This window comes from Bactrocera neohumeralis, chromosome 3, assembly GCF_024586455.1.
Source record: "Bactrocera neohumeralis isolate Rockhampton chromosome 3, APGP_CSIRO_Bneo_wtdbg2-racon-allhic-juicebox.fasta_v2, whole genome shotgun sequence".
Lineage (NCBI taxonomy): Eukaryota > Metazoa > Arthropoda > Insecta > Diptera > Tephritidae > Bactrocera > Bactrocera neohumeralis.
Window position 1 is genome coordinate 76749906 of NC_065920.1, and position 22573 is coordinate 76772478.

Consider the following 22573-nt stretch of genomic DNA (forward strand, 5'->3'; position numbering starts at 1 on the left):
GTGTACTTTCACTGGATTTAATTATCCGATTACCTGACTCCTTCTTCTTGCGATTTCGAGGCAATCCAGTTGTATGTGCTCAGGTATCTCTGCTCTACAGTTACAAAAGCAACACTGATCCGTGACACAGTACCCAAATCTGTGCCGATGACAACGCAGCCTACAGTGAGCTGCATAAAATTCCATAAGCTACTTTACTTTTGCCTCTAGCGAGAGGACTAGTTTTTGAATTTTTTGTATCGTACTCTTCCAGAAACATTCTCCTCTGTCGAAGCCCAAGTACATGTTGGCGCTGGCGACTTCTACTGTTGCTTCCCTCTTTTCGTAGCTCCTCTTCTTAATTGTGGGTGTCCACCGTGGAGACCACTTCAGGTCCTATCGGACTGATTGCCGCAGCTTCTTCGTCAGGGGATGGGCTAGCTCAGTTCCATTGATTTCTCTACGCCCAGGGATCCATGCTTGTGTGCTATTGTTTTCAGTAGTAACACTGTAAAGCATTTTATGCATTGCAGTACCATTGTGGATTTAATTTCAATGGATGAGATTGCCTGAAGTGCCGCCTGACTATCAGTGATAATGACAATTCGTTCCCCGATAGTTCTTTTCAAGAATAACCGCATCTGCTAATGGCATAAGCCTCAGCTTACAAAATGTTTGGAAACCTACCCATGGGCACTCACACTGACTGTGCGTGGTCCGATTCTACCAGCCCCAATTCCATCTATCGCTTTCGAGTTCTTTCTAAAGTAAACCCTCTTGGTTATGTCGTCTCTAGAAAAGAATACAAACGGTAGCCCCTCTCCAATGCCGCCTTGTTTCTGAGTGTTTGTTACTTTGTTATTGCTATGCTCTGTTGACAGCAGGGTTAAAATGGATCTTTTCATTGTCATCTCCACGATGGTATTGAGCGGAGGTCAAGTCTGATTGGGTCACTGTGTCTCAAACCGCTCTTAAAAAGTCATTCTGAAAGAGAAACTATAACCTCTAGCATCTACTATTGTAGAGGTCTATAGAAAGGCGTGTCAAAAATTAGGCGAAACCGAGGAAAAAAAATGAAATTCGCAGAAGGCACTGAAAGACATCCCAGGCCCAGGAGCTTGTTTTGGCGAACAAATCGTAATAGACCAATTGGCAGAGCTTTTACATCCCTAAAAAATCTGTAAAGCGAGATATTTTATAAAGTGGAGCTTTTCGTAGAGAGAACTCTTATTTTTCAGAGTACCAGTCGAAAAAACATTTCGTTTTTTAGACACACCCTAGTATATGTATATGTGTATATGCATATATTTATATGAGGATATGTTTATTAATGTATTCATTTATTTTTATTATTGGTATTTAATCGTTTTATTGCTCTTTTGGTTTCATTTCAGGTATGTATTCCGCCAACAATCCATTTAAATTCAAATATTCACAGATGCACATACTCGTGTGTGCAACACACATGCGCACGCCAGGACAATCAAGAAAGGGGCTTGAGTGTGTGTGTGTGTGTATTGGTACACCACGTCGTTATCCCGGCGAATTAAGTATTTTAATTGCATTCAATGGCAACTTCAAGTGCTGCCTGATTGTTGGAAAAGTAATTAACATTACTTTCCACCGAATTTGTCATTCGAATCACGCTTCGCTACTCACGACGCAATTTATTTCACTCCTTATTGGAGCTGATGATTTATTATAAATCTGCGGAAAATTAATTCTTTCAAAAGATGATTAATTTCGTGGCTACAGTGGAGCAAAAGAGTGTTTGATGATGAAATATTGGAAAATAAAATGTATTATTTCACTGGAGGGTACATAAATATGCAAAAAAACCAATTTTGTATAAGATTTTCGGGCACCGGTTAAGGACTGGTCGTTACAATATCTTAAGTAAACTTTATCGACATTTCATGGGATCAACTTTGACCCGGATTGACAATAAAGCATATTTTTAAATATGTTATAACGAATGTTTATTACCACTTCGAAAGAGTGTTCCGAGCCAGTACAAGTATGTCAATGTAATTGAAACAAGCTTCGGCTGAGGTCGGCTAAGATCGGCTGTAATAGTCTTCATTGCTTTTAGGAAATATTGTTTTTTCGGGTTTAGTTCATTTTTGGAGCGCCATTCAATGATTGTCGAACAGCTTCATGTCTCGTCGACAAAAATGGTTCTCAACTAGATATGTCGTCAAGCATTTCTTTTACGCCATCTACTCGATCATGGTGACTATCATGAGCAATTTTTATTGACTTCACGATCGCTCTATTAATGAATTATTTTTATCTATTCACGCAGTTTAAATGGACCAGTCCGGGTCAAATTTGACCAGAGTGTATTTTTGCATTACATATGCATATTTAAGGATTGGATTTTTCTGTAAAAGATCTCTGACGATTTTAGAGACCGATACTGGTTCCAGCTGTCATGACTTTCTCTCAGATTCCGATTGAAATAAATATGCAAAATGGTCCAAAATTCATCAAAAAATTTATTTTCGGAATAACACTATGGATTATAAAGTATTTTTGGAGACATATGATATGATAATCTAAGGGGAGAAGTGTATTTGTAATTTGGATTTCCTTGAGAAGTATTTAGCAGAACGCTCTGAACTAGCAGTATCAATATCTCAAAGCTCAGCGAAAGCTCAAAGCTATTCGAAAGCTCAAAGCTCCTCAAAGCTCAAAGCTCCTTGAAAGTTCAAAGCTCCTTGAAAGCTCAAAGCTCTGACCTTCCACTTCCGACTACAAAGTCTCGAAATAGATCATAGTTACAAGAAAAAGTTCTCTTTCTGAAAACAAGATACAAAGGAAATACTTTTGGAAAGATAGTGAAGGCTGTGAAAAAGCTTTGAAAAGATTCACTTTGCTAATCGTTATAGATCACATGATCCCTATGCTCTCATATCCTGAAATGTTAACGAATACATAATGTTAAGTCTTTACTAAATATAACTTTTTTGAAAGCTTTTTAGGTGGAACTATTGGAGCATTAAGCAAAAGTACCGTACATTGATTTATTGGCCATTTTTTAGGGCATAATTTTGACTCTGGTCTTCAAAAAATGTTTTACTTGCACTTGAGGTTGTTGGAGATGAGTTAATTTTAATTTTTTTTTAGAAATTGTATACAAGTTTATGAGGATTAAAGATTAATCCATCAACTTATTGCTCAAGAAACATACAATGCTTTCCGTGAATGCTGGAAAATTCCTTAAATTATCTTTTACATACTTCGATTAAGAGGAAATTAATCACTGTTACGATATCATCGTTTAATTTATCAGACTTCTCAAACCTCTGTAATCTCTCCTAACGTGTAAGGATGCTTCCTCCAAAATAGTTTCATCTCCAGCAACGTATTTCTGAAGCAACGTCAACAGCTTATCGTAAATCCTTGAAAACTTCTTAAATAATCTTGCACGCACACAGTTTTAGATATAATTAATCTTTCATAGTATATCATCGTCTCCTTCGTCACACCTCTCACAACTGTTATAATCACCCTTAAAGTGCCAGTCTCCTAATCTACCTGCTTAATCTATGTGACCTTTTTCATGTTGATGGCTATTAAATGTCTTTAAATCTGCAAATCTTTGTCTCTACTATCGGCCATTGCTCTTTCACCAAATTCTCTGCAAAATCGTTGCTGTCTCACCGTAGCGTGCGCAGCGATTATAAACCCATTAACCACTTTAAATCCGCTTTTCGCCGTAATGAGCCAACCCAAAATTTGAATCAGCTATAAATAGCATAAATCAATGGAATTGATTTTCCTATCAGCAAAAACTAGCAACAACAATGCAAAAACATCCATAAACGCACAATAGAGTCTGCATAGTTTCTGCAGATATCCACTTTTTCCCAAAATACAGTTATCCAATATCGCTGATGCTGCATTCCGCTTAACAAGCTAGACGGTTACGCCTAATGGGTTGTTGTTGTTGATGTTCCTTCCAAACCCAACCGCTCGTTGTTGACATTTAAGTTTTTTGGACCGTCTTCCTGCGCACTACTCCAGCGCCGGGTCCACTCATTGCTATTGTTTTTGCAGTCCTTGCTCCTCTTATTTGTTGTGACGCGGAGCAAATGAAGCGTTTAGTAGCTGAAGCGTGAAACTTCACCCTGTTGTGGTTGTTAGCTGCCTGACGCTTCTACGAAAAAGCTTTTACCACCACTACTTACCATCCTGCCATCCACTTATCTTCTGTTGTTGTATAATACTAACGGTTTTGTTGTTGTAGTGTCTGTTTTTGTTCGCCGCCGTGTTTGGCTGCTCGCTGAAATTCGTAAGCTTGCTTTGTGTCTGTCTGTCTGGCTGGCTGGTTGGCTGGCTGTCTGGTTATTAGTGGCCACACTCTCCTTAGTGGTCCCTTGGCGCTAGTTTTTAGTGCCATTGCGGGTTGTGGTTGTTGCTATAGTTGTACTTCGCTTAGTTGTTTCTGCGTAAATTGTTTCTCCGCTGCTTCTTACAGGTTTCGCACTGCTTTCTTCTTGTTTTCTTCACGCTCTACACTTCGTTTCGCACTGTTCTTGTTGTTGCTGCCGCCAGTTTTTGTTTTTGTGCCGGCACATTCATTTGATATTTTCGCAGACAAAGTTTGTAGCGGTGCAACAGTTGTGCTGGATGTCAGTCTTCATTATTAGTTTGGTGTTTGGTGGTTTTGTTGCGTCTTGTTGCGCCGAGGTCCTTGCTTGGTCTCGACACCGATTTTAAAGTCTACTAAAAACATTTAATTTAGTTAGCACAATGAAAAAGGAAAACATCCCTGCTGAATTCCATATTAGCTGCATTGTGCTCCCTGATGTGCTTAGTGGCTGAATTTGGTGTTTTCTTCGGTGCTTGGGAGCTTGTGAGCTTGAGAGCTTGATTTGGCGGTTGGGTTTTGTGGCTGCCAATTCTGGTTGTATTGCAAACTTTTTCGATTGTGGTTTAATTGAATTTGTTATTAGTTTAATATTTAAGCAAACTGTAGGAAACTAAAACGATAACACTTGCTTCAAGAACTCACTGGAATTGAACTTTCTGCCGAAAGTGAAAGTTGTGTTCACGAGTAAAAGAAGTAAACGAAAATGTATTTAACTCTTTAAGAATCAAGTTTCATGTCAGAAATAATTTAAGACAATTAAAAAAGTTGACTGCGGATGCACCGGAACAATAATATCTTTCAGAAAAAAATCCCTACAAAAACTTGCTTGGAAGGCAACTATACGTTAAAGTGGTCCAAATTGCACATAATATTCGGGCATTCCTGGCTCACCTCTAACGTTTACGTCCAAGCTTCACCAGATCGAGCGTTTCGACCTTGAATTCCAGCCAATTCCCACGTTGTAAGAGGCGTCTAAAATCCATATCCATTATGTCTGCAGTTTTGGCTTGCCTTGAGAGTCTTTGTCAGAAATAGTGCTATAATACCCAGCTTGAAATGATAATACTCGTATCATTGAATGAGATTCCTTCTATTGAAAATACATTTGAAGTTCAAGCGACAAATGTCACCAGTCATTGAGTTGTGGGGTGCTTAATTGGTAGTAGCATAAGCTAAAAGGTCTGACTGGAGACTTGAGTCTGGTACCACTGGGAGCAGTTAGTCTTTGAAGAATCTGCTGGGTGTCCCATCTCTTCTTTTTCGTAACTCTTCGATGCAGTGCGTTATCCGCTCTGGCGTTTTTTAGTGAGATCTGTAGAAACACATTTTCGAAACCGTAGCCTATGACCCCTTTGGTGGCGTTAAGAGAACTAAGGAACTCCTGATTTAGGAGTGCTCTCCAGCCTGATCGAGTCATTAGTGGGTAGAAAAGGATTGCAGTCTCGCAAGATTAGAGAAGAACATTAAAGGCCACTGAATGAACGGCCTGATATGGACACATAGTAGTTTCGTAAGGTAAATCTTCTACAGAACAACTGACCCCTTCATAAGTAAAATGTATTCTAAATTTTAGTTTTGATGGTCGATGTTACTGCGGAAGAAATTGTCAGATCCTTCTTTTATATTGAATTCTACTCTTATCCCTCGTAATATTTCTCAAAGCGTTGATAAGTCACGACATTTTTCGTGAAGAATTCAGTGTAAGGTCAACCATATGCGGGTCTCCAACGTATATGATCAATATTAATTTGTTGCCAAATGTTTCATCATGGAGTCTGAATTTTCCTATTGTTTGATAAGAAACACCTCCTGATCCCTACTCAAAAACTGGGCATCAGTCCAGGCATCGCAATATTAACTTCATGGGAATATAAGCTTGCCTTTCTTACTCGAAAATTGTCTCAAGTATCTTGTAACCCTACACCGAAACACAACTCTTTATGAGTTACTTGCTTCTCCAAAAAAGCTTTTTTTTTCAAACTACAAATTGGAGACTCCACGTCTAAGTGCCTGCCAGCGCTACTTAGCTGAGCTGAGAATCCGTTTTATTTTTTTACATAATCATTACTTATTTTCGTGCTGCTTATTATACGCGACTTCACTAAATTTTCATGCTTGAAAGTGCACAACAGACTCGACAAAAGCAGCAGCAGAACAAATTTACTCGCACACACCTGCTTTTCTCAGCTATCTAGCTAGTTATAGACTTTTTCCAACAGCCATAAAAATATACTCACCAAAAAAGAAAGCGAAATAAGCAAATGCACTCAAAATAAGAAGGAAGAAGTTGGAGAAGTGGGGAGAGTCAAGTGTGCAATAGTGAAAATAGAGTGGAGAGAAGTGGCTGTGCATTTGGCCGAAAGCGCTGTTGCAATTGCATTAGAAGACACTGCTACAGCATATGCAGAATTGGCGCAGCTACACGCTGCTTCACGGTTGACTTGCGGCGGCGGAGGAGGAGCACCATGATAGTTTCGACGCATATGTACGGCGATGTAAGGATAAATTTAGCTCGGTTATGTGTGATAGGGTTGGTCTAAAATTAGTGAAAGTGCTTAAAACAGTTTTCTAGAGCTTCAAGTCTTATGTCGTTATACCTTTATTAGAAGATGTTTTATCGAAAGATTCGTTCTGATAGTTTGTTGAGACTAAGAGAAATTCTTCATTTGGTTTTCAGGACTTTTCTACCATTAATTAACGCAGCCGATATTCTTAAGTCCGACAAAGGACACGTTTAATATTTAAAGTCAGTCCTCGTGCTGAAAAGACAACTGTCCAAACTACTCATCCAGTTTTCGATAAGATGCTTCGAATGAGCTTTTTGCGTCTGTTTCGAAATACTCAAGTTCCATGAAAGCATGCAATTCTTGCTATGAAACTATGCGGTATATGAGAAATAAGAGTATGGATGATATGTAGTGGGAGATCACATAGATCTCTTGCAGAAAAATTGGTATTACTGGATTTGACAAAAAATATATTAAACTATATTTATAAGGGTCATCCTGAAGGTTCTACTGAAAAATCATGCTTTTTTCCAGTATGATTCGCAGATCTATGCCACTTTGAGACTAGCTTTTACTCCGAGATCCCATAACTGAAAACGAATTCTTATTTCTGTAGATTTGGAATGATTGGAGAGGCCATCATTGAAGTATTGGTTTTCAAAAATCCTTAGGCTTCTCACACCACCCTTCTTTAAACTTCAGAGTATATAAATACCTATCCATAGATATATTTGGAACTGTTGACACTTTCGTAGTCTACTACAACTTGCTACTCGACGGCTTGTCTCGGTGCCTGCGTTAGCCATGCCTCCCCTCCGCTTGTCAATTCTCATTTTTTCCACAGCTGATGCCATTTCTCTCTTTCTTGGCGCACAACGCGCGTCTTGTCTATGAATATTGTATGTTTGTATTTATGTTGCAACATAAATTGTCGCTGCCATCAGTTCATGGTGTCTTGCACTATATATGTAACTATATGCGAGACATTAAAAAAATTGCCCTGCAACCGGGAAAGTGACGTGACTTGAGTGTATTGTCATGCCATCGCAGCACGTTGAATTGGCGCAATAACGGCAGCAGCGGTGGCAGCAGTGGCAGCAACATCATTTGTTTGCTTGTCGGCGACGATGAAAGACATCGCAAGACTGAAAGGGTCACACAGCAAGCACAACACGCACACACCGACACGCGCACTTGTGTAGTGTATGTGCGCACATGTGTGGCATGGACGCGCAGTGCAGGTTGCAAGTGCAACAAATGTAGCGTGCAGCGAGTTCAGCGTAGCGAGCGACAGAGATGGATCTTGCAGGCGATTATCGACATGGCTTACAGATGATGGTCTCCTTACACGTAAATACACATACGCACATACACATACTTGCAGAGAATGCGTGCAATTGTACGAAATAAGCTAGCTGAATGAACACAGAACACACACACACACAAGCATATAAGAGCCTTGAAGAACTATGGGTATGAGCAAGAGTCTCGGTTGTTTAATGCCACCACATCACATAGAGAGTCTCCATTACACCAAACATACACACACTCAGGACTTTCTGCAGTCTCGAATTTAAGTTCTAATTAGCTGCTCTATCGATTGGCTCACAAGCGATTTTTAGGTTAGGTATAAGTAAACAAATGGATAAATAGAAAATAGGAAAGGAAATTTGGCGCTTCATCCCTCAAGTTCACTTACAAAATATATGTGCATTAAAGAAGTTTCAATTTCTTTTAAGTACCATGAAAGCTTTGATAGTAGCTAGACTAAATCTTCTCGGCAAGCTACCCTATAATCGGTTAGTTCTGCCATCATCACTCGATCGTGCTTGATTTACACCGTTATTTGTTGGAGCGATTTTGAAGACTACTTGGAAGTCAGAAAACGGCTCTCATCGGCATCTCCGGTGCACTGCGAACTATATCAACAATAGCATTTGAGGCATAGCACTCGTGGATTTTACCGACAAGTGTATTTCTGTAAAGTGTGATCTAAGACTCAAGGAAACTGATTGTATGAAGGGGTTCAAATAAGGACTCACTATTCGTGGCGCCTTTTCTCTGTTCACATAGGTGGGGAGGGATCGCTGAAAAAGAAGCGCAGAGAGATTTTTTCGTGGATGGGTCGTAGCTAGGAAGGAGGGTATTATATAAAGAGTTCTTTGTCTAGCATAGCTGTAAGCTACTGAACCACTGTATTGTTTTTCAGCAGAAGTAGCTGGGTCAAACCACGTCAAGTGGTCCAAGAAAATTTCGAAATATCACCGATTTTGAAAATTAGCGGTTCATTAGGGAGGGGACCAGACGCATACCCAGTGATATAAATATTTCGTCAAAATTCTTTTTTTTGTTAAAGTATGTCACACAAGGCAGAAAAAATTCACCTTTAATAATCTGCAAAAAATTTTTTGTATTTCCCGTAATTAGTACGGGAAGTAAGTGGAAAATTGTGTTATTTGATCTTATAATATTGCTAGAAACAGTATTGGTTCGTCTCCCAAGATACATTATTACTAAGAGAGTAAACTACATTCAAAAGTCCATGGTCACCCTTAGCAGTAAGGCTGAATGGACTTATTCCGCACTCTAGCTCCTGCTAATGTTTAGTACAATCACGGGCTACACCGCCGGCTAGAAAACGTCGAAGGGAGGAATTGGTGCAGGAGTCGCAGGAACCGCTCCAAGTTCACCATACCTATTTGCCCGGTCACAAGGGTATAGCCGGGAATGAGCTGGCTGATGAGCTGGGCCGCTCCACTGCATCCACCAACCCTTCATACCATAAAGGAACTGCTCCGCAAGAATGAAGTAGTGGGCAGGGAGAGGTATTGGCAACAACTACAAGGCATGCGCCATGCCAAGTTATTAATGCGTGGTCACAATCTTAGTTGTTTTGAATATGGAATCAACTTATCAAAGGAAAAACTCAGGAAACTTGTCGCTTTCTACGCTGGCCATTGCAAGCTCAAGAAACACAAATGTATAATATATAACATGGACATAGCTTCTTGTGCAAAACTGCCGTTTGTGCGACATGCAGCCTGAAACTCTAGAACCACATTCTAATTGACTGCACAGCAGTCGCAAGATAAAGACCCTTGGATCCATGTTTCCAAATAGGGACCACAACGCCTCAATAGCACCTAGCAGTATATTGGAGTTTAGCAATATGCTGACGGTAAGTGAGTCGCTGTGACTTAGAAGAGAGCACAATAGACCTTAGATCGCGGTACAATCCTCATTTATTTAATTATCTATTTATCTAATATCTTGTATGTTTTTCTTTGGATACACTTGGGTCCGTATGTCCGTCTATTTTAATCGAAGTTTTATTGATTCCGAGTCAAGTCAGTGGATGTACTGAGTCTCCTTAAGATTGGTATAGATAAACTATGACAAATCATTCTGAGCGAAGTTTAAGTTTTGGATGCATGACTGCTTAGAGATCCATACCATTTATTTTCTCGGGTGCATTAGTTTTAAAAGCAATGTAGCGCCGACTAGCCCGGTCTGATAGCAAAACTTTTCCTGCTCCTGGCTGCTTTCAAAAGTCGAGTAGAGGCGAGGAAAACTAGATGTGAACTGCAAAAACAGCCGACGTAAATTGGAAAAGTAATGAGATCGTCAAAGCAGGCGATATGGTTTTAATTTCGAATACAAACCCTCCCACTCCATTTTTAAATTAAGCGCACACACATGTGATAGAACACAAGCGAACAAATAAAATCTGCATATGCAACATTTGTATTGCCATGCTGCCACAAGCAAAGATGTCAAATCGCAACGGAGTCGGCGGCACTTAAGTGGCATATGCCACATGCCGCACAATGGCAGACAGCATGCCACAAAGATAAAGGCGGACCATGAAATAGATTGGAAAATTCGACAAAAAATCCATAAAACGCCAACACAAAATATAAAAGCGCTCAGCAAACACACACACACTCATGCGCATACACAAATATAAACATATACGAATTTATAAAGCAGAAACATGTCGCTTAATGATTGCATGTGTGTGTGTGTGTGGTTGTCGCATGCCGCAAGCGATTGTCATGGGGATAACTAAACTAATAAGCAGAGACAAGTCCTATCGCAGCACACCACTTTTGCCGGCCGCAATCGGCCAAAGAAGTCATATAGTCATATAGTTGATATTAGACCGAAATAGCTCGGTGCTCGGTACTCGGCGTTTGCCGCTTGGTGTTGGCCGCAGCGCTGGGGATGCGCAGAGCGGCGGCAGAAAGCCAAAAAGCCAGCTGGAATCCAATAAATGTCACAAGCGAAACTAAATAGAGTTGCAAGCGCCCTCCACTCACACAAGCGCACGCACACATACACATATACAAAGGCGCGCGCGCCAAGCACACAATGACTTCGTTACGATACGGCGCTTTATTCTCGATGAGGTCGAAGTAAGTGGATATATCCGGCGCTCAATGCACAGATTGCAATGCATTCCATTTGTTGGCCTCTGTTGTTGCTGCTGTTGCTGCTGCGCACACATTGCATTGGCAATGGCTAAATTTATCAGCTTTGTGCAGCATTGCGCTTACGTCTGTGTGTGTGTGTGCGCGTTTGCTAAATTGTATTGTTTGATTTTTTACGTGATTTATCCTGTGTGGCGGGTGCTCTGCAGCTGCTTTTGTTGCTGGCGCAGAGCAGATGTTCCAAACCGATCCAACTGTCTGTTGCTATTTTTGTATACTTTGTACACTTAGTATGTGTGTGCCAAAGAAAGCTGCCATTTGGGGCATACATACATGTATAAGTGTGCGTGTTGTTAAGTGCGTGCGCAAGTATGTGTGCGTGTGTGATTTATAATGTCATGGTGTAAATGCCGTGGCAATTTCTAGGGATTTGCAACACTCCCGCTTGCTGACGCTGCGATCCAGTGCAATGAACCTGCGTACCGTGTGGCGTGCGTAACTGCTTAGTTGGGAGAGTTGGAAGCCAGCGCTAATAATAAATTTGGAACTATGAAGTGCGGCAATATTTCTATGCATTTAATGAAAGAAGTGAAAAGAAAATACTTTTTAAGGTGGTTAAAGAGATAATTCGAGCCGTTCTTTTTTCATTTCAAATGCAGTAACCGCCAATTAACACCATTTAATGGAGTATTTTCATTGACTATTTAAGCTGAAAACAGTATTGAAGGTCGACAGAAACTCAAAGACAATAAATATGGAATCGCCTAGCCATGAACTGTACAATTTGCAGAGTCTACTATCTATGTAGGTTTTCTGATCAGCAGCTAAGTTACCAGGTTGTTCAATAACCTTTGTCGTTTGATAAGCATGATTCAATTATGATTCAAAATATACTTTATTATTCAGTGTAATCTCCCTGAACATTAATACACTTGCTCCAATGATCTACCAATCTGTGGATCCCATCCCTGAAGTGAGATTCCGGAAGGTCTGCAAAATACGCTTCAGCAGGCGTTATGATCTCATCATTTCATGAAAAAGGCTTGCCACGCATACATTTTTTGAGTTCTGGAAACAAATGGAAGTCGCTGGGGGCCAAATCTGGTGAATACTGTGGATGCTCTAACAATTCGAACTTCTATTCATGGATTTTAGCCATTGTCAAAATGCTCTTGTGACACGGTGCATTGTCCTGATGAAAACCAATTTTTTCTTCTGCAAACCTGGTCTTTTTTCTTTCAACTAGTCCAGAAGGTTGCAATAATATTCAGAATTAATTGTTTTACCAGTTTGCAAGTAATCTACAAGCAAAACTCCGCTCGCATCCCACAAAACTGATACCATATTTTCTTGGCCGATTTTCGGACACGAACTCGTTTCGCAGACGAACAACCAGATTCACACCACTCTTTGATTCAGGATCATGGTGATAGACCCAAGTCTCATCCATAGTGATGAATCGAAGCACAAAATCCAATTCATCCTTTTTAAAACGCTCCAAATATTGCTGAGAAATTCGCATTCGAAGGTGTTTTTGTTCCATTGTTAGCGAATGCGGCACCCATTGTGCACACAGCCTTCTAAAACCCAAAATTTCACTTCAAATGTGGATCACACTCCTTCACGTGGATCATCTTCAAGGCTTGCACGACCACGTCTAAATTCAGCAACCCATCTTTCTACTCTTCTAATTGTAGGTGATCAATATACACTTTTAACATTCATTCGTGAATTTCTTTTGGTGTTACACCTACCAAAAATAAGACTTTTATCACCGCACGATATTTAAAAAAAAATACTGTGACACGGCGATACTAAATGGTTTGTAAACAAAGAATGAATGGACAGATTGAAATGAAACTTCACATACGTTTATATGAAGAGTGTACCAACAGAACAAAAAAAATGTTGGGCTAGTAGCAACGCCCTCTCTTATCGAACAACTGGTAGGTGTGAAAATGATACTGATGTATAGAAACTACGCTACATTGGATAGGTTAACTATCACACATTTTTTAAGACGGCTAATGCCAGTTTTGCTATGTCTCCTGTTTCGCCGAAGGTGACTGGACAATGGTGAAGAAAGTACATGGATATTTCCACCTCACTCACTTGCACACAACTTTGATAACTTGGGTCCGTCAAGATTTTTAGCTTTGCTTCATGATACTTGTATACAACGATAGTTACACAGTTTAGTAAATTTGAGAGGCTCTCATCTTATACTTTTACAAATGTTCCTGAAAGACTCCAGGTCCCAACTTATCCGAAGAACTGCTCTACACTAACTCAGATGATCCAATTTGGAGCTCAGAATACAAGCCATAATTGAAAGCTAAAACAGTTTGTAGGTAGCAAGGTATCGGTTATAATGCAAAACAACGAACCTGTGGACGCTTCCCATAGCTTTTATAATACTTAGCAATGATTTAACGCTCTCAAAAACTGTAATACGTTTGAGGATTGAAGGTATTGTGACCTTCTTTTCCAGGAGTAGATTGAAGAAGTCGCACGATAGGAAGTCGCCTTGTCTGAAACTTCAATTGATAAGGAACAGCTCGGGGAGGCCCTTCCAGATCCTAACGAAACTTTTGGTATTGCTCAAGTTCAGTGAAACCTTATAGTCTCAAATTAAGCGGATCGTATCATTTTAGTACTTGAGGAGTTGATACGGAACCCTCTGCGAACAAAGTCTTTGAGAAAGTCCTGATGTTTTCTGAACAAATACTCCGATTGGATTTCCTAGATTGTTATTTATGAAAAGAATAAAATTTGATTGACAAAACTGTAGAGCTTTCTAGGTATTACAGGCACGAACAAAAAGCTTTAATTATAAAGTTAAAAGTGAAAATCGTAAGAGCTGTGCTCCTCATAAACTTTAAGAAGAAAAGAAAGCAGATAGGATAAACTTATTTCTAAAGACCGTGATCTCGGTATTTAAGCTTTAACGTGAGATAGTTTTCGAGACAATAAGTTGAGATTCCATAAGAGGTTTCGACTGTTATGTGCGATTGAAATATTTGTGAATTTTTTTGCTAGAATACCAGTTGTACATATCTCCACCTAAAATGCAAAATAACGGAACATCACTTTTCATAGGTTTACTGGTGAAGGAAAAATGATGTAATAAAAACCACTCATATTGAACGAAAATTAGAGTTTTGGTTATAAATTGGTTATAAAATAGTTATAAATTGCTTATAAAATGGTTATAAATTGGTTATGAATTGGTTATACTATATATCAGTGCGGAAGCTGAATATTTTATGCTATATGATGTGGTGAATCGTAAGCAACAAAAAACTCATTTTCGATAATACGTTGTTTTGCATTTTATCTGACGATATAGCGCGTCTACTTATATGAGTGCCGTAATTTCGTTTACGGATTTGTGTAAAATTTTGTCAGTGCGTTCACTTAGGTTTGCCATTTCTTCATAGTATGTTACAAAAATTTACTGTTTGGGTCGGCCGGAAGTTAATGAAATCGACGCTGACGATCCAACAAGACTTCCTCTCATGTTTCACGTCTAAACACGGACATATTTCGTGCAAAGTCAGGCGAATCGTTAATTTCACTGAAAATTTAATTATTTTTTTTAATCTCTGCCAAAAATCAAATTTTCAATATTTTTTCTTCCAAGTTCTAAGTTAAGGTTTCATATAAAGCACGTATTTGTTTACTTTAGTTGACCCTTTAAAGAGTTATCCTGCCAAGGCTGGCACGTTTTTTTTCGAGGGGTCACCGGAAATTGCGTCGCAATGACCGCGTTTAAAATATTTTTTTCCATTAATTTCAGAATTTCTATTTTAATGGTGTATGATTGCAACAATGAAAAAAGGCTTGTTTTTAGCCGAGGAAACCCATGTAAGCCCTAATGAAATCAAATAACTATATGTTCAAAGGTGTTCAATCTAGTAATTATTCTGTTACTCTCACTGATTCTCTCTCATCTTCCATAATAGTTCACGGAACTCTGAAAGTTGCAAATTACTTGAATCAAAAAGCAAAACACCGTTTTTCACTTAACAAGTTTTGTTTATATAAATTTGCTTCAAACTACAGACCTCGCGCTAATTTCGTAATTCCAGCAACAGAACGCTAATTTTATTTTATCTTTTAAATCCTTCACTTAAGAAACTAAATAACAGCTTTGTGAAAAAATGGCTAGAAAGTAAAAACACAAAGCAAATCCACCACAAATCTATTCTATTATTCTTAACCCATTTTTCTTCTCTGCGCTTTTCATTCACAGTTTCTGTTTTTGTTATATTTTTTTCTGGTTCTGTTCTGTCGCAGGCAGAAAAGTTGAAAACTTTTGCTAGTTAAAATTCATTAAAGCTTAACCGCAGCTTTTTGCCGCTCATTTCACTGGTGGCTTGACTTTTGTATGCATTCGTTGGCCCCCTCTCCCCTTTCCTACCGCTTCCTTTCGACTACACTTCCGCTCAGCAGTCTCTGTTCGCCCAACTTACATTGGCCATTTCACTTGTGTCCAACTAACTATCAACAATCCCAGTAAAATCACACATAACCGCAGCTCAGTTACAACAACAAAACTTACAAAAGCATGTACACATGCTTCACTATTCATATCTAAGCACCTAAGTGTGTGTGTGTGTGTGTGCTCTAAGCCGACGCAGCCTGTACATGTACCCAAAGCGAAGCGCTCTGTTGTTGTACTTTAAAAAAGTGTCCCATTTCAGCTCCTATTTTAGTCCGCTGCAGCATTGTGACTCGCCTGAAATATGCTTGCGTGTGCCTGTGTGTGTGTGTGTGTGTGCGAGCTGTTAGTGTCGCTAAACTTTGCTCATATATTATTCTCAAGTTGGCAACACTATTTAGTAGCAACACGACACGCAACACAATAACTCGGTTATTCTCACCCACAAGTGGGTGTTGGAGGCGAGACCGGGAGGCGGTCAACGGACATCCGATACACCGTAGCACACTTTCATAGGTCACAAGCAGTATGTATGCGTGTGTGCGGGTGTGTGTGCGTGAGTTGATGCCAACGGAAAACAAGTCAAATACCAAAGTCACCTTCGGTGTGAAAATGCCCCACAAAAATGTGTACCGGAACACTTACATGCTCTGGGATGTGCTTTGTGTGCTTATGGATGTGCGGGTGTTTGTGTCTCGTAACTTTGCCGCTGGCCGAGCAGCAAATTGGGAGTGTGAGAGTTTTAAAATATGGACAATTTTAACTTTTTTGCGGCTCCTGGCACTAAGTAGCTCCGAGCTCGTTGGTCTCTTAAGCCGTCGTAATTCATTAGTTGACCAGTTTATCGTGATGATGGTCCAGGAGGTGTGGGAAGCATACGTTGTCTGCCAATTGGCTGCGGCTGCCGAGGCTACTTTGGGGTAGGTGCAAAAACACTTAAGTGCCATTTAGGGTTCCACTTATTGATTTGCTAAGCTTTCTCGTTTATTGAAAAGGGAACCATTAAATTTGACACCGGTTTTTTTAGGTAGTGAGTAAGGGAGCGCAAGGCTATTTCAGTGGCTGTCGTTTTGTATTAACAGGATGAGTGTATGTAGAAATAAATTATTGATAGTGCGTCTCAGATAAGAGCTTTTGGAGACCCTCTCTTTAACTAAGTTTACGAGAGCTAAGTATTCCTTTGACTTTTTTGGTCTGCGGAGAGCAAGGGGTTACATTTATTTCGATTTTGTGCTAACTTCTTGATTTATCGCCGTTTTTTGAGATATTTCGATGTTCAGATTTCTGTCTAGGTTCCAGCGCTTTAACCTTTCTGTCGCCTGCCTTATGGATTCAAGTCAATAGCGTTTCAGATGATTCTATTTGGATTTTGTCCCAGAAAATGTTCGAATAAGTTCCATTTTCTTTAACAAAACATAGGGGAAAGCAGTTCCCCAAAATATCAGATAAACGCAAAGTTTGTGAAGGGAAGCCTCTTCGCCTTATTAATATTAAAAAAAAAAAAAACAGAAAGCAAACAGCTTTTCCAGTTCAGCTTAACTTGGAGGCATTTTACAGGTGAAACTGGAAAAAGTTTCCTTCTAATATAAGATGTGAAGTCAACCCTTATTTAACTAAGGAAATCGTGAGATAGATTAGATTAGCTGCACTGGCTGGCTGTAGGCCTTTATAAACACACAGGTGCTTTGTCATACTAGTTGAAGGTTCATTACTAATACGAGCTGAAGTTTACATTGCGCAAGAAGTCAACGCTTTTTGCGAAGCTCAATAGAGACTTGATATCTACATAATTTTGATACTCCATCCAGTCTCTCGAACTGTGAAGCTCCTAGTAATCTACACTAAAGTATATATCCGGGTAAAAGGATATTCCAGAGTTCCTCTTATGCAATTTTCCCTGAATTTTTCTGCTTGTGTCTTTAGTCAGAAGGTTCTGACCTGTTTTTAGGCCAACAACCGTCCTCGAGTTTTTTCGAGACAGTAAGTGTAGAAAGCTGGCGTGTTTTTTTACCGCTCCCTTGCATATAATCTTGGCGATCCTGCATATCCCTACGGTATTCCAACTCACTATGATCCATCTGTCAGCTTTACGTAAAATTTTATTGGGTATCGTTTTAAGCGAATCGTATTTCCTAAACTGGTTTGGTAGTTAAACGGTTAATACTTTTGGTAATCTCATCAGCAATTTCGTTTCCCGAAACCCAAAATATAAGGAGTCGCTTTGCATTACATCTAATGCTTCCCTGCTTCTAAGGACATTTTTCGACGAATGCGATGTGAATTTATTGGTTCAATTGCCACTTGACTATCGACTCAGCAGCTTTTTTGACCACAGAGGATTCTTCTTGAAAATACTGCAGTATTCTAGCTAGGTCACGTGACCCTGCACCATCCACCCTCTTTTAGTGTGCCTTAAAATCTTCTCTCTTAAAAGAAGCATGAGGATAAGGTGTCTATTTTATTTAGTGATCCTCTGCTTACCGAGCTGTGCCTGAAGATTCCTGTGACAGTTCACCAAATGCCGGCAATATTTCAGTTGATTACGCTCCTGAGTTTTTCACTGCAGTATCAATTGATGGCAGGTCAAGTAACCTTTATAGTGTAACTGTTGGAGTGGTTTTTAGTGCTTCCATTAAGGAGAAAGCAGCGAGCCGCTATATTCGGTTCAATGGTTACCTGCACGAGATTTTGCAGGCAGCGTTCCACCGCAGCAAAGCACCGTAAAGCAAGATTGGCCTAACTGCCCCTGTCAATAACTAAAATGTACATAAATGGGATCACCGGTGTAGGTATAACTCACTGACGAAATCGATCTTTTAATAACAGTTGATAAACATCGTCTTAAAGTGAGAAAAATAAAAGCAAAGCTATTCTGGTGTCTATAATATTCTTATGTGTCCGCACGCCAAGTTGAGTTTTCGAACTTTATCATATCCGAATCCAAAAACAAAAAAAATCCTAGTTGCTCGAGTTTGAGTTGAATCAGTATATTGTGTTATTAATCCATAATTTACTTCTCCAAATTGGATCCTCTCAGATATTCAAAAGCTGAAACTTATTTAGTCCTTATATTTGAAACTGATTCCAGAACAATCGGTAAACCAAGTACCACTTTGTTAATTATACAATACCTTACTAAAATTCTTTGAGTTTTGTGTTCTTTGATCATTTATTTTTTAAATTGTATACCCACTGTATCATAAAATCATATGCGATCATCGAGTGTTAAGATACTATAAAAAAAATATATTTCATTAAGTTCATAAAATTTGGAATAAAAAACATATTCTCCACAAATCTTAACTAAAATCTAAATATTTAATCCCTTTGTACTACTAGAAATATTATTTGTTAACCATAACTCTGCCACTCCCCACACGTTTACAGCTCGTCGCACTTTGCCTTAATCATGTTGAGCGTGACTGTGCCCACATTCGCCGATGCATTGTTCAGCAACTCGAAAATGTGCATGTTCGCACTGCCGTTACGCGTTTCTGCATAGAGGGCCTGCACCACGCCCTGATAGGCGTTATAGCGTTCGCTATTCTCCCAATCGCGCTTAAACTCCACATACAAGCGATGCACGTCGAAGAGGCGTTGTGATGATGCATCGTACTGCAGTGGCGTTTCGTGCGCGTTCGTTGGCCATGGCAATAGCTTGCGCCACGTGTCGTGTAAATGCTCGAGGAACTCAAAATTACTGAATATGAATGTGACAAAGAGATCGACGCCTTTGCGCTGCAATTTCGCCAGCATTTCGGCCAAGTCTTCGTTTGCATATTGTGAGTTCTTAAATTGCTCGTAATCGGTGGAGAGGTCATTTTCGAGATAACTGTATAAACGATTGCGTTTCGCATAGAAGTCATCAATGGCGAGTATTGTGTCGATCTCGGTCAACACTTTGCTTAACTTGCTGGCGTGCAGTGTATGCGAGTCGGCAGTGGATGGCTCCAACTTCCCCTCCTCATTTTCCGTCGATGACATAGCCGCAATGTGCTTTTCTTCAATGACCTCCTGCAACAGCTTGCGCACGGTGAACAAATAATCATCGATTAACTCCGCGCCGGCCGCCTTCACATTGGCATACAACAGCCGTGCGAAACGTTCGAGCTCGATATGTGCCAAGGGCGTTGCGTCCGTTGCGGTCGTTGAGGCGACTACAGTTTCGGCACGCAAAGGCGCCAACTTGACATTCGCCCAGTAGTGCGTCGCCGCGGGTGGTCGCGGTGTGGCTTGGTGTGCCGCCGTTTGTGTTTGATTCGACAGGATGTCGCGGTACCAAAATTGTCCGCATAAATTGTACCAGCGTAGATGACGCAGCTCTGTGGCGCTCTCCTCCTGCAGCTGCAACAATTGACGCTTCAATTTGCCGAGGAAGTTTAGATTGCGCACGGTGTAATAGCTCTCGACGCTGTGCGGCGGCTCGTTCAACTTGAGGTCGAGCAGCTGCTTGAGGTAGACGATTTTCGGCATGAGTTGTGTGGCGCTGGCGGCAGACTCAATGCGTGACACATAGGCGACATAGTCTTTGTTGGCGCGCAGTTCCTGCAGTAGTCCATTAAGATGATCGCCGGCGGCTGTGTCCACCAAAGCGTTGAGCTCATCAATGAAATGAGTTTGGAATTTGCGGCTCTTGATGTCGGCGTGTGGCAATAGAATGTTGGGTCGTTGGGTCGGGGTGTCGCCGCTGGCGGCAGCGTTACAGTGCTGGGGATGGAGTAGAAAGCATGTGTTTATTGTACTTTTAGTGGGTATAGAACTTTGAGTATTTACCAATGGTGACTGTGAAATGAGCAGTAGGAAGGCAAAAACGATTAAGCGCCTCATATTGCTGATTGAAGTGCCAAACTGGAGCTGGAGGTGTGGTTTTGGGTTTTGGTTTTGTACTCAAGGGCACAGTGAAACTTTCTAAGCGTTCTAATTTTTGTTGTATAAGCTTTTATTTTCACAATTTTCTTTTGTAAAATTATTGCTTCTTTCCTTCATCAAGGCTTTTGAATTCACGAACTTTTTTAATTTTTTTAGGTTAAAATTGTTTAAATTATCGAAAGTTAGGTTCGAAATTTTAGTTTTTTATTTACTTATTTTTTGACCGTTTTTAAATGCATAGTTTTCACTATATTTTAATATTGTATTACTTTATTTCAATTCTGATTCACTTTATTGTGTTCTTCCGCTGCTTGAGCTGAATCCAACCGCTCGCTTAAACTTTGCGATTCGCTATGCTTACGTTTTCGCACTGTGATTCTATTAGCGAACTGCCGAAGGCTGCTCTGGTGCTTCTAATCGCAATTACATTGTTTATTTATAAACTCACATATGCAAATACAAAGCTGAGGTTAAGCGGGTCCCGCTTATTTTGCGCGCCGCTCAACAAAGCGCTTATCAAAAGGCAGCGATAGCGCGTCGGCAGCTACAAACTCTCATGCCTTTTACATATTCTACACAACTTGTATAATATATTTTTGTTTACACTACTATACCTATATGTATGTACATATGTACATATGTATTCTATATAAGATTGTATTTAAGATTTTAAAGGAGGCATTGACATAGCTGACATTGACCAATATATGAGTACATAGTTGCTGATTAAAAGTGTTGCTTTGGTTTTGTCAAAGCTTTGACAATTCCTTCTACAGTTTAATATGCTTCAAAAGAGATGAAAGATGAAAGCTTCTTATATAACTTTATAAACTTTACTAAAGCTTTGGTAAAAGCTTTTCGAAACTAGAAACGTGGTTTATATATTTATGTATATTAAGCATTAGACAACTTCGAGGGATATAAAACGATTATACCAGTGGTGATCCGGTAGGGTGATCCATTTCGAGATTTCGTGGGAGTGGGAGTGTATATTATCCTTCGAAAGAATCCGGCCCAAACTTGAAATTATCTGCTTAATAAATCCATTGATTGATGGTTCATTTTTTAAGAAGTATGGACTGCTGATTCCATCGGCCCACAAACCACACCAATGCATTCTGAATGCAATGGTAACTCTTGAAACTCTTCAATTTGCTCTTCTTCCAAATGCGGCTTGTACCATTGAGTCAGAGAAGGGACTCATCGCTGAAAAAAAAATTTATTCGAAAACGGCGGATCTTCTATTAGCTTTTCAAAAGACCAAGGTCGAGCGGCTCTAGTTCTTGCACAAACTGTATTTTGTACACTTTCAATTTAAAATCTCGACTTAAAATGCGCCATGTCGTTCCATACGGCTGTACGAGTGGCCAACGTCACCGAATCGATTCTTCACGGTCTTCGTGTACATACTCAGCTCCGCCTGCTAGATTTTCTTCACTGCTTGCTGGACGCGGTCTGTTCGGTTTAATATTAACCAATAATGAATGCCAGTTCTCAAGATGGGGGATCGTGTTCCGAATAGTAGTAGTAATAGTTGAGCGATTCGCGCGTTTCACTCTGTACAGAACGTGAATTTTCGTAATAAAGTCTAACGATTTGTAAACATTGTTTAGGCATAAGTCTTTCTATGATGAGATGCCAAATAAGACTGAACAAAACTAATATGACAGCTTGACACGACTCACGCGTGATCTGTAAAAAAAAACGCTATTGACAAAAGTACCTATACTTAGATCACGGCCGACTATCGATTGGACTTCGGTGTGAAATGATGGAGCCATGTTTCGTCTGTTGTCACATATCAGTGCACAAATTTGGGCTTATAACGATAGAACGGCCTCAAATAATCCTCATGATCGTCAATTTGTTGTTGTTTTTGATAGATTGTGAGCACACGTGGCAACAACAGAGCTTTCGAATACCTAATAATCATTCACAATACATATATCCAACACGTTACTTAAAC

At 39.9% G+C, this 22573-nt stretch overlaps 2 protein-coding genes across 2 annotated transcripts in view; one reads left to right on the forward strand and one right to left on the reverse strand.

Moving 5' to 3' along the window:
• Window positions 1–22573, forward strand: part of LOC126753582 (interference hedgehog) — a 239384-nt gene that overhangs the window by 93102 nt on the left and 123709 nt on the right. The window lies entirely within an intron of this gene.
• LOC126753583 (uncharacterized) lies at window positions 18889–20990 on the reverse strand. Its single transcript, XM_050465134.1, has 2 exons — window positions 20512–20990; window positions 18889–20445 (listed from the first exon to the last, which is right to left on the reverse strand). The coding sequence occupies exons 1-2, from the start codon at window positions 20563–20565 to the stop codon at window positions 19120–19122; spliced, it is 1380 nt and encodes a 459-aa protein (XP_050321091.1). The 5' UTR covers window positions 20566–20990; the 3' UTR covers window positions 18889–19119.